Source organism: Eucalyptus grandis, chromosome 7 (genome assembly GCF_016545825.1).
Source record: "Eucalyptus grandis isolate ANBG69807.140 chromosome 7, ASM1654582v1, whole genome shotgun sequence".
NCBI lineage: Eukaryota > Viridiplantae > Streptophyta > Magnoliopsida > Myrtales > Myrtaceae > Eucalyptus > Eucalyptus grandis.
In genome coordinates this window covers 39,601,067-39,612,944 of record NC_052618.1, presented here as the reverse complement: position 1 = coordinate 39,612,944, position 11,878 = coordinate 39,601,067, and the positions used below count along the sequence as shown (strand labels likewise).

At 37.5% G+C, this 11,878-nt stretch overlaps 1 protein-coding gene across 13 annotated transcripts; it reads left to right on the top strand.

Moving 5' to 3' along the window:
* Positions 1-383: 383 nt before the first annotated feature.
* LOC104417877 (receptor-like protein EIX2) lies at positions 384-11,085 on the top strand. Of its 13 annotated transcripts, none has more exons than XM_039316914.1 (13): positions 384-3,272; positions 4,283-4,399; positions 4,739-4,974; positions 5,156-5,379; positions 5,476-5,892; positions 5,974-6,305; positions 6,387-6,867; positions 7,803-7,884; positions 7,967-9,139; positions 9,233-9,483; positions 9,971-10,191; positions 10,289-10,542; positions 10,622-11,085. In XM_039316914.1, the coding sequence occupies exon 1, from the start codon at positions 475-477 to the stop codon at positions 2,248-2,250; it is 1,776 nt and encodes a 591-aa protein (XP_039172848.1). In that variant the 5' UTR covers positions 384-474; the 3' UTR covers positions 2,251-3,272; positions 4,283-4,399; positions 4,739-4,974; positions 5,156-5,379; positions 5,476-5,892; positions 5,974-6,305; positions 6,387-6,867; positions 7,803-7,884; positions 7,967-9,139; positions 9,233-9,483; positions 9,971-10,191; positions 10,289-10,542; positions 10,622-11,085. The 13 variants fall into 13 exon arrangements, with proteins under 13 accessions (XP_039172848.1, XP_039172854.1, XP_039172851.1 ...); XM_039316920.1 differs by having other exon boundaries at positions 5,156-5,892; positions 6,545-6,641; positions 6,750-6,867; XM_039316917.1 differs by having other exon boundaries at positions 4,739-4,806; positions 4,884-4,974; positions 5,156-5,892; positions 5,974-6,867.
* The last annotated feature ends 793 nt before the right edge of the window (positions 11,086-11,878 follow it).

Sequence of the window (11,878 nt, the reverse complement as noted above, 5' to 3'; positions counted from 1 at the left end):
ATGACTTTGTCGTCTTCGGCAAGGGATCTTTTTAGCATATGCTCCGAATCTAATTCTCATAGGATGCCTCTACAGTTCGTCGGTGGGCCACCAGACACGCTTGTGACAGACGAGGACTCTTTTTCTTTTTTTCCCTGAAGGTAAATAAGGACTTTTTTTTTTTAAAACTTATCCCGTGGTAATCGAGTTGGTGAAACGTGTTGGTCGGATTCGATTTTCCAACTCGTTATGATGTTGACTAAAGTGGAGAGTCGTGAGAGATAAGTCTCCATACTAGAACTCACGAGATGGAACTCACGAGATGGGTCCCTACACTAGAACTCTCGTGATTTATGCATAGCTGCTGTCGGCAGCGAGGGATTCCATGATCTTAAAAAATAAATATAAAGACTTTTTCTTTTAAGCTCAAATAGATGAGGACTTCGAACGGATGTAAATGTCTTCCTGAAGTTCTCAGCTCATTTTTCAGCAACAATGGCATTTTACCCTAGGTTCATGCCTTCACTTTTGATTGCACTCTTTGTCATTCAAGCCACGAAATCCAGTCACTCCAAAGCCTTTACAGATGTAAGTTGCATCGGTGCTGAGAGGGAAGCTCTTCTGAAAATCAAGCAAGATCTCATCGATCCTTCAGGACGTCTACAGTCATGGATCGGTGAGGGCTGTTGCAAGTGGAAAGGAGTCGAATGCAGCAAGAAGACAGGCCATGTGTTGAAGCTTGATCTTCGTAATCCCTGTGATGGTCTAGAATGTAGCTTAGGAGGTAAGATTCATCATGCTCTGAACGAACTGAAGGATTTGAGGTATCTAGATCTTAGTTTCAATAATTTTTCAACCCAAAGAATCCCAAACTTCTTAGTTTCTCTTCAGAAACTGGAGTATCTCAACCTCTCATCCATAGGCTTCTATGGACATGTTTCCAATCAACTTGCTAACCTTTCCAGCTTACGATATTTGGATGTTAGTAATTCCTGGTGGTGGCCCTCTATTAAAATAGAAAACCTACAGTGGCTTTCGTCATTTTCTAACTTGAAGTATTTGGACTTGTCTTATGTCCCTCTTCCCAGCTCCAAAGAGTGGTTAAGTCCTATCAACATGCTTTCCTCTCTTGAGTTTTTAATATTAAGGGGATGTAATTTGGAAGATGTTTCATCCTCTTTGTATGTCAATTTCACTTCTCTAAAATTTCTTGATCTAAGTCACAATTCCATGACTTCATCTATTCCTTCTTGGTTTCAAAACATGAGCAAACTCGAACATCTTGATTTGAGTTTTAATAACCTTCAAGGCATATTCCCCACTTTTATCCTTGAAAATAGTCAGCGGCTTAGATTCCTTGATGTCTCCAGAAATAAGCTGGAGGGTGAACTTTTGAAAAACATGAGCAATTTCTGCAACCTGCAAGTACTAAACTTGCGTTCCAACAAATTTAGTGGGAGGATTTTGGGCACCAAAGATGGTGATTTGATTTGTGGAGAAAGTTACATGAAGACTATTGATGTTTCCGGCAATAATTTCAGCGGTCACCTACCCAATCAATTTGGAAATTTCAAAGATCTCGAATTCCTTGATATCTCATGGAATTCGATTTCAGGTCCCATTCCTGCTACCATGGGCCAACTATCATCTTTGAGAAAATTGTACCTCTCTTCTAACAAATTAAGGGGGAACATTCCAAAAAGTATTGGGCAATTATCCAATCTGGAGGTGATGGACATTCGTAATAATCAACTGGATGGAGTTGTCAGTGAACTTCACTTTGCCAATCTCACTAGCTTGACTGTGTTGTACTTTTATTTAAATGAGCTTGTTATAAATATTAGTGCATCTTGGGTTCCTCCTTTCCAAATTCAAGTGCTTTTCATGTCCAATTGTAAAGTGGGACCTAGATTCCCTAGTTGGCTTCGAACTCAAAGGAACATTTCGGTATTGTACATGTCAAATGCAAGCATCTCAGATGAAGTTCCCCATTGGCTACTTGAAGTTTTATCCAACACTAGACGATTGGATCTTTCGGGCAACATGCTTAGAGGCGACATATCCCAAATTATTGGAAAAGAGATGCCACTATTAAGACTAGTGTCACTTTCTAGAAATAACCTCAGCGGTGATATTCCAAGTTGGTTGTGCATGTCGGATGAATTGTCTTTTCTTGATCTCTCGAAGAACCAATTGTCAGGGAGACTTCCGCAATGTTGGAGGAAGTCGCAAGCAAATTTGGAGTGGATTTCTTTTGGGAAAACAAGTTAAATGGTCAGATTCCAGACTCTTTATGCCATTTGAAGCGATTAGGAGTTCTAGGCCTCCGTGAAAATGGCTTGAATGGAGTGTTTCCAAAATGTTTACTAAAGCTAGATTTGGTAAACCTTGATCTTAGTGGCAATCAACTCACTAGTAGAATACCTCCATTTGGACAACATGCTCGATCATTTAAAGCAATCGATCTTGAGAGAAATCACTTTCACTGGGAACATTCCTTTGCAATTATGCCATCTTGTTAATCTCCAGTATTTAAATCTAGCACATAACAACCTTTCCGGAGGCATTCCTCATTGTTTTAACAACTTTTCCCAGATGTGGGCCAACTCCAATTTTACTCCGTATGGGAGGTTCCCATTGGGGTTTTCTATCATGGTTAATATAAAAGGAATGAGCCTAGAATTCACCAGCACGCTCCGTTTTTTATTTTCCATTGACCTTTCAAGCAATGGATTGGATGGACCAATACCGAAAGGGTTGACTATGTTGGCTCGACTTCAAAATTTGAACCTCTCTCAAAATAAGCTAATTGGAAATATCCCTTCAGATATTGGTAACTTGAGAGATTTAGAATCGTTGGATCTATCCAATAACAAGCTATCGGGTGAAATCCCTGCTAGCATATCTAATTTAGACTCACTAAGTCATTTGGATCTTTCCTTCAACAATTTATTTGGTCCTATTCCATCGAGCAATCATCTAAGCACTCTGGATGATCAATTTGTTTATCGAGGCAATGATGGACTTTGTGGAGCTCCTCTTTTGAAAGTTTGTCCTAGAGATGAGCTTAATGGTATGGACAGACAAAATAGTCACAATATGAGCGAAGATGAGTCTAACGAAGGTGACTCTATTTTTATTGGGGTTTACTCAAGATTGGGTGTAAGTTTACCAGTGGTATTCTTGGGATTTTTTGGCATGTTATATATCTTCTCCTATTTTCGGCGGTGGAGAGGATTGTCGAAATTCAAGAGAGCTTTTCAATTCGCACTGCGCATATAAGAAGCTATGTAGTAAGTAAAATCGCTCTCTCTCTCTTTCATGATTCATGTTTCCTTTTCCTCATGCAAACTTATTCTGTTGATAGATGATGCTAATTGTTTCCAACGTTTGTCCTCACTTTTGTGAGTTGCATGCGCCATGACAATTGCTGTGAAACTGATGGTTTCTTTCTTCATGATAGAAGATTGTTACTAAAGCTTCAAGTAATAAGGAAATTTGCACTATTTTCCGACATTTATTTCTTTCTTTCCATTTGGTTATAAAAACCGGAAAAAAAAAAAAAGACAATCTCTTGCTCTCTTGCTTTTCTCCAATAAAATCAGACATATGTTTAATTAAAATAAGCCAACTATGTGAGGGAAATTGTACGCATCTACTGTTCTGCAAGGTAAAAATTGGAACACTATTTCATGCTCGTAACATGTGAAAAGGGTCGATAACTATCAAAACTCGTGAGAAATGTAAGTTTGATTGATCAGTCGATAACACGTTAGTAAGTTACCAACACTTTTATGGTAATTCCAATGGTTAATAGCTCATGAGGTTATGTATGCTCAGTTCCTTTGCTCCTTTCTCAATCATCTAAACAAACTTGTATGGAGTGCATTGTCTCGAGGAGCCAAACATTGTTTCTCAGCATCTCTTTTACTGTTTACTTAAAAAATTGCTCTCTGCAACGTTCGAATTCGTCAGTGCTAAAATGGTGCTCAGGCACTATAACGAGTTTCTTCCTTCGTCTGGGATAAAAAATTGATGTTTCTCGATCTGATGGGGCGGAATATTTATGTTTGACAGTGGGGATTGCCTACCACTGTACTGTCGGTTGCTTTATATCAACCGCAGTTATTATTTTCAACTTAGTGGGGAGGCAATAAAGTTAACATTTCTTCCTTCCTCTTTGTTTTCTTCTTTATCATGAAGGAATCATAGATTTTGACTTCTAGAATTGAAACAAATGGGAAGGGTCTCTTGATTGTTTGCGGCTTATTTTGTTTAGGAGTCTAATGAAAATAATTTTCAGGCCATCCATGGATATGCGAGAATGGAGTTGCCCCAGATAGAGCACTAGATCCAGCAGTTTTATTTTGGCTCAAACACTTCTCTGCAATGAATAAGTTAAAAGAAGATTTCTCCACAGGTAAATATTTGACACCTTTATATTAATCTCTCTCGCTTTGATTGACAGGGGTGCACTTTGTTTGAGTGCTGGTTCTTTATCATGAGCGCTAAATGCGTTGTGTTCTTCACATTTATTGTACAAAACTTGTGTTGTATGGCGAATTTCACATCACTATTCTTGATGGAAAACATGAACTTTAAGTGCGAAGTGCTAGTCCCTTTTTCATCCAAAAGTTTGCAGAATCTCGATTCTCTCATGCTTTGCTTCTCCTGATGTGCACTTGTCCCGTTGAATATTTTAAGATTCCTGCATCTCATTTAACTATGAGAGACTTACATGTCATTTGATCTGCACCAGGTCCTGTTTGGATTACAAAAATGGGGTTCAATTGTGACAAACTTTAATGCTTATGCTGGTCTCACCAGGTAATTGCTGAAAGTCTCTCCAAGGAGGAGTTTGCCAGTTTGAAAGAAATGTTTAAAACGATGGATACTGATAACAGTGGCGCAATCACCTTTGATGAACTTAAAGCTGGTTTGCGAAGATATGGCTCCACGATGGAGGACACAGAGATACGTGATCTCATGGATGCTGTGAGTAGATTGCTTGTAGGTTCTTTTGTTTTCACTTCGAGTCTTTAAATTGCATCCTTGGTCGACTTTTTCCAAGCTGTTCTTAAAGTTGAACATCAACCAAAACCAACCGACCAGATAAGAAGTCCATCTGATGCATATATTCGGTCATCTTAGAGTGACGTCTGATATCATTCTGCAGGCTGATGTGGACAACAGCGGAACAATAGACTACGGAGAATTTATAGCCGCAACAATTCACCTTAGCAAATTCGAATGTGAAGAGCATCTAATTGCAGCCTTTCAATACTTCAACAAGGATAGAACTGGTTACATAATGGTCGACAAGCTCCAGCAGGCTTGCACCGAGCATAATATGACTGATGCTTCATTGAAGATATCATCAAAGAAGTTGATTGAGATGATGTAAGTCCATCGAAACATTGCTGAGTAAAACCCTAAGGATTTTAATAATGACAAAGCTATCTCATATGATTTGATGCAAGGGTTAATTCTGTCCAGGTATCTATTGTTGATTCAACACCATTGCATATATCCTTAATGCGATGTGAAAGAACTTAAAGGACTAGAGGGACCTTAAGGGTGAATAAGTCAAAGAGAACAAGAAGTTCATGAGGGCTTGAAAGACCAGCATGTGAACTAATATGTAGAAGTCTAACTTACCGAGAAAACCTCTTAATACATTTTGAAGTTGACAAAACAGTCCATAATTCCTTACAAGCTTGATATATGCAAGTGTTGTTTATGCCCAAGGAAATATCCGCCCAAAAGGAACATAGATATACAAAGTGCAGAGATTCTAAAGAGTTGGAAGGACTTATGCAAATGAGTCTAGAGAATGGGAAGTTCATAAAAACTTCAAGATATCAACGTAAATAGTCTAAAGGATCTTCATCACCATTGTACCTAAAGTATCTAGTAAGTGTTGGAGAAACATCCCTGGAAATTTTGATGATTCCCAAATTGTTCTTAGAATGATATCTAATACGATAAGTGCAGGTGTTCGTGATGATTATTAAGGACTACGTGATGTCCATGATGTATTCATTGGATGAAGATCGCAAGGTGATCTTGTACAGGCTGCCTGTAAATAGCATCAACTGTCCATGATAATCAACCAGTGATGATTTCTATGTCAAAGGATATCATGTCCTTGATGATGTTGGAATAATTACCATAAGAGAATGTCCGTTGAAGGATTAAATATAGTCGTTGGCAGTTGGAGCAGCACAGCAAAAGAATCAGGAAATCGTCAGAGAAAGTGAAACGGATTTTTGTTTAAATTGTCAAAGTGACCAGCGATGTGATCGCCATCGTACTTGAAGTACCAAGTAAGTGGTGGAGCAACATCCTTATAAATTTTGATTATTTCCAAATTGTTCTTACAATAATATCTACTATGATAAGTGCAGATGTTCGTAAAAAGCACAAACTTTAGGTGTTGTCTTAAATCTGACCCAAACTTTATTTTGTCTAAAAAAAAATGCAATATCTTTCATTTGTGTCCCCACAAATCTGGCCCCCGTTAACCATCCTTCCACAATCATCTGACGTGGCATCTCCACGTTAGCAATAATATCCAACACAGCAAAGCTAACATGGATATAAAGGCAAAACTACACTTGGGCTTTCTCTTCTTCTCTCTAACACATGACTCGAAGATTGGGGTGAGTTTTGTCTAGGGTTTCCTTTCTTCAGTGAATTCATGCGCAGGATCCTTCAAGCCTTTGGAAGATCTTGCGCGTTGGCTTGTTTGCTCATTCTCTCACACAAAGATACTCGCTTTTGCACATACTCATGCTCGACCGCTTGGAGATGTCGTTTTCGTTGAAAATTTTGGGCTCGAAGGATCTGTGCTTGCTTGAAGTGTTGAAGCGGACAGAGCATCTAAAGGTATTCTTCTTTTTCTGTCTAGGGTTTCTTTCATAAGCAAATTCACGTTTGTGAGTCTTCAATTTGTTGGAAGATCTTGTGTGTTGGCTTGCTTGCTTAGTCTCTCACACGGAGACTGTCACTCTCGCATATACCCAACTTGATTGCTTGGAGACGTCATTTTTGTCAGAATTTTGGGCTCAAAGGATTTGTGTTGGCTTAAGGTTTGAAGCGAACAGAGCGTTGAAGGCATTGAACTCTTTGCCATTGGACATATTAAATTACGGTCACCATGTGCTTGATGGTTTGTCTAAAAGTGATCTACCTCATAGAAATTGAAGTCGGTTGAAATTTTCTAGGCTTATTGAACTTGTGAATTTGCTAGGTCTCTAGAATCTTAATACGTAATAGGATTGTAGAAACTTGAGCTTGTGAAGGTAAAAATAACTCATGTCATCAGTAAGTAAACCATCTCTCCACCAGTAGAAGTCACATGTTACATGTTAGTATACTTTCTCCCCTAACATCATGCTGGTTATTTACATCTGCAATGTGCAAAAAAGAAATAAGAAATTGCTGCAACTAATATTTTTAGCCACAGATTAGTATAAAATTGGATTTGCCCACTTTCTTTGGTCTATTTGCTACTTCCACAAGCTGGCCTTTTGCACTTCACCACGATACTTGTGGCTAAAAAAGAAACAAGAAATGCTAATTATCTATTTCATATGGGTTGTCATGTGTTTAGATATTGGGAGCTAGAACTTATCATCTTCTTTAGAGTTTTGATCAATAAGCCGTTGTTGTGTGACATGCTTCTTCACGATGTGAAGTGTGTTGTAACTTTTTATTATGCCTTACAATTAGTAGAGTTGTTGTCTTACTAGGTATTTGATTAGCATGAGAAGTCCAATATTGAACTTCAAATGTCCAATTTTTTGCTCTATGTTTAATAGGATTGGGCCCGTTGGGATTCTAGGTCGATTGTTGCTTTGCTTGTGGAAAATTGAAGTGTTGCAAGTTGAATAAGAAGTAATGGTGAGTTCTTTCAATTGTTCACCCTTTATGTTTGAATATTGTTTTTAGTTTTTAATGTATGACTTTTTGTGTTTTTTCACAGAATGAAAATGACAGTGACAATGCTGCCGGTTGTAGGATGGCTCCCCGGGTCACAAAAAAAAAAAAGTGACAATGACAATGGTTCATTAGACTTGTCTGATAATTAAATAAATACATTTGATGATGAAGTGATTGGGACAAGGGAGAAAAGGGAAGAATTTTAGGAAAGAAATAATAGAGGAGGTAGATGATGGTGGAGACTTCTCTGAAGGTTCCATTGATATAAGAATGGAGGAGGGGGTTGGTGTTGTTCCACATGATGAGGGAGATGATGATGAAGATGCAATATTGGATGATGAACTTCTAAGTGGTCCCAATATTGATAATTTTGAAGAAATTAGTAGCACAATTGGACGAATGGTTAATAGGTATGATCATATGTGTGACCATAATGAGAATATGTTTAGTCTAGGCAAGAGATTTGAATCTCATGAAGAGTTCAAGATTGTTGTGCAAAAATATGTAGTAACTAGTGGATTGGACATTTTTTAACCAAGAGTCAAAAGAAAAGAATGGAAGCAAAGTGTGCGAGTGGTTATGATTGAAGGTTGTATGGTAGTTGGGTTCAAGATGAGAAAACTCTTGTAATAAAAAGAGTCGGAAATCCACTTAGTTACAATAAAAGCCTTACAAATAGGCAAGCCACTTCTACATGGCTTGCTTGTGAGTACATGCCTAAGATTAAAGCCAGGCTCTCACTAATTTAGCTATTGAAATGCAGATAGATGCAAGAGAGGTTTTCTCCGATCCTTCAAAAAAAGAAGAAGCTATAGAGCCATATGGATAGCCCTTGTCATATAAGAGGGCCTATAGGGAAGCAACATGATATGCTAAGATCTTATTTGGAGGAGCTCAAGAGGGTTAGCAAAAATGGAACATTCATGAGGGAGGTCAACTTAGCAACCAAAGTATTTGAGAGGTTTTATGTGGGCTTTGATGAGTTGAAAATGCAGTTTTTAGCAAGATATAGACGTGTCATAAGCTTGGATGGGTGTTTCCTTAAAGACTGGATTGAAAGGTATGTTGTTATGTGCCGTTAGACGAGATGGAAACAATCAAATGTTTTCAAGAGCTTGGGCAGTTGTGTAAGTCGAGTCCGAGGCACCATGGACTTGGTTTCTCACTCGTGTGGGCACAGGCGAAGGTTGGGCTTTTATCAGTGATCAACAAAAAGGTAATATCTCACATTTTTCTTTATTGCTATTACACTACACTAGTACAATCATTGTTGTGACATTTATTTTTCATTGATTGATTTTGGTTGCAGGGATTAATGAATGTAGTTTCATGGCTATCTCCATAAGCAGAACATCAAAATTGTGTGAGACATATTTGCTAATTGGAAAAAACTACATAAAGAGGATGCTTTGAAGAATCTTTTCTAGAGGATTGTGAAGTGTACTTTTGAAGTTGATTTTGACCTGATAATGGTAGATTTGAAGATAGAGTGTCCTAAAGGTTATGAAAACTTCATGAGACAATGCCCTAAGCACTTCTGCAAGGCTTTCATTAAGTCAGGTATCAAGTGTGATGCAATTGAAAATAATTTAAGTAAGACCTTTAACGGATATATTTGTATACTAAGAGCAAAACCTATTCTTTTGTATACTAAGAGCAAAACCTATTCTTGAGATGCATGAAGAAATACGAACTATGTTGATGGAAAAGATGATAGAGAGAAGCTAGTTAATGGTTGATTGAATAGATTCCAATTGCCTAAGAATTAGAATGAAGTTGGACGAAACTACACTGAGGTCTAGTTATAATTTTGCTAGAGCATCTTTGGGGAATAAATTTGAGATTGAAGGAGATGGAAATAGATTTGTGGTTCACTTAGCTAGAAAGACCTGTCATTATAGGGAATGAGATATCTCTAGAATATCATGCAGACATGTCATATGTTGCATCACTTTTAAAAAATTAGAGATAAATAATTATGTTGATGATTGTTTAAGAAAGATGCTTATGAAAAATGGTATCAATTTCCCTTCCCATTCATGAATAGGGAAAAATGTGGCCCAAAGTTAATGGTGAGCTGATCAAACCCCCACCTTACAGAAGGAAACAAGGTAGAGCGAAGGAAAATAAAATCACGGATAAGGATGAGCAAAGTAGTGATGGTAAGAAGTTGACAAAAGTTGGAATTCAATACAATGTTCAAATTGCCTTAAATATGGGCATAACAATGAGACATGCAAGAATCTTATGATATCCAAGCCACCCAAGGTATGTCTTATTGGACAATTTTGTAATTGTTGATAAGACTTTTGTTGGGTTATTATACATGATAATATTGTTATTTCTTGTGTTTTTCCACATGTAGGCAAAAAGAGGAAGATCAAGGAAAGTTGATGGAATTAGTGGTGCGTAGGCTAGTTCACAGGCCAATAGACCATCTAATAGAGACTCCACTATTATTAGGAAGGAGAGAGCACAGGCTAGTGCTTTATCAATCATTATTTTATTTTCATGCCATGTGTATATTGTGATTAACATTTTATGCTCATTTTGTTTCTTTAGGCATGACAAGGATATGGACTTTTCATATCTAAAGCTATTGGGAAATTTTATTTAAGGGTAATCTCTACTTAATTTTTTATATGCGTATCGAAAAGAAAAGCAAGTTTGTGTTTATTATTATTATTTCTTATTACAGATGCTTGGTAGTGTAGAGTTATTGATATTGGAGGTCCATACATTTCCAAGAGACGGACAAAAGCAAGGAATGTCGTTGAAGTTTGCTAGGCCAGTTTTCCATTGATATCTTGAAACCTCCATGCACTCAAGAATTTGGAATTGGTGGTTAACAATGCAATTGTGGATCTTAAAATGCTCGTGCAGTGCCTACTACTTGATGTTGAGTTGTAGACTAAAAAGTGCTAGTACTAGTTTGATGGTGTCTATAAGTACATTTGGCTATGCATTTTGTGTTTGGGCATTTGGCAATGTCGTTTTTGTATTTGTTGATGTTTTTGCTATGCATCGTGTTTCGGCTAGTTTAGAAAGCTTGACAAAAAATTGAGCTTGGAGCTTTTGGATTTTGCAAACTTAGATTTTGTAGCTTTATTGCATTTTCATCTCAATTATGGAGGTAGCATATGTAGAGAGGGTTTATTTTGAGGAACTTGTAGAATAATTTAGCATGATACTTTGGGATATATATTCTACACATAGGTAGATTCTATAAAAAGATGGTGCCATTAAAGAGGAACTTCCTCTCACAAAATAGTAGCATTTGCTTTAATCCAAATATGCATAATTCTTATCATTCTACACCATAAATGAAATGGGATAGCATTCGCCTTCCCGATCTTGACCCCAGGGGAAAGGCGGAGAGAGAGAGAGAGAGATGGGTCATATGAAGTGTTGTGATGGTGGATACAACTTCAATAAGCTTTGTACAATCAATGGCTACTATGATGGGTCATATGAAGTGTTGTGATGGTGGATACAACTTCAATAAGCTTTGCAGGATCAATGGCTACTTTCTATCCTTATATATACCAACGATGCCAGCTTATTTCTTGGTCATTTGATATTTCTAAGCAAAGGGCGTTGTGTAATGCTAAAATGATTGATTTTCCTATGAATTTTCTACGTCCTAGCAAGACTCTCCAAAACAAGATTTTGATGTACATGTAAAATCTAGCTCGTCTAGGATGTGTCCTCCATGAATTGTTTCTTTTGATCTACCCGTTTACAGGTAATCGAAAATATCAAGTATTTGAAATGGTTCTATTCATGCATTTGTAAGTCTGACCTGAATTTCTGTTGATAGGGTTCCTTCGTGCATGGCTGCAAGTCAAATATCTTAGTCATGGATTGCAAAAACTATTGCATAAGGCACCTTGCCGTGACTCTATCGACTTCAAGTTCTGAACTCGGTGAAACCCAAGCAATTTTTGTCTCCTCT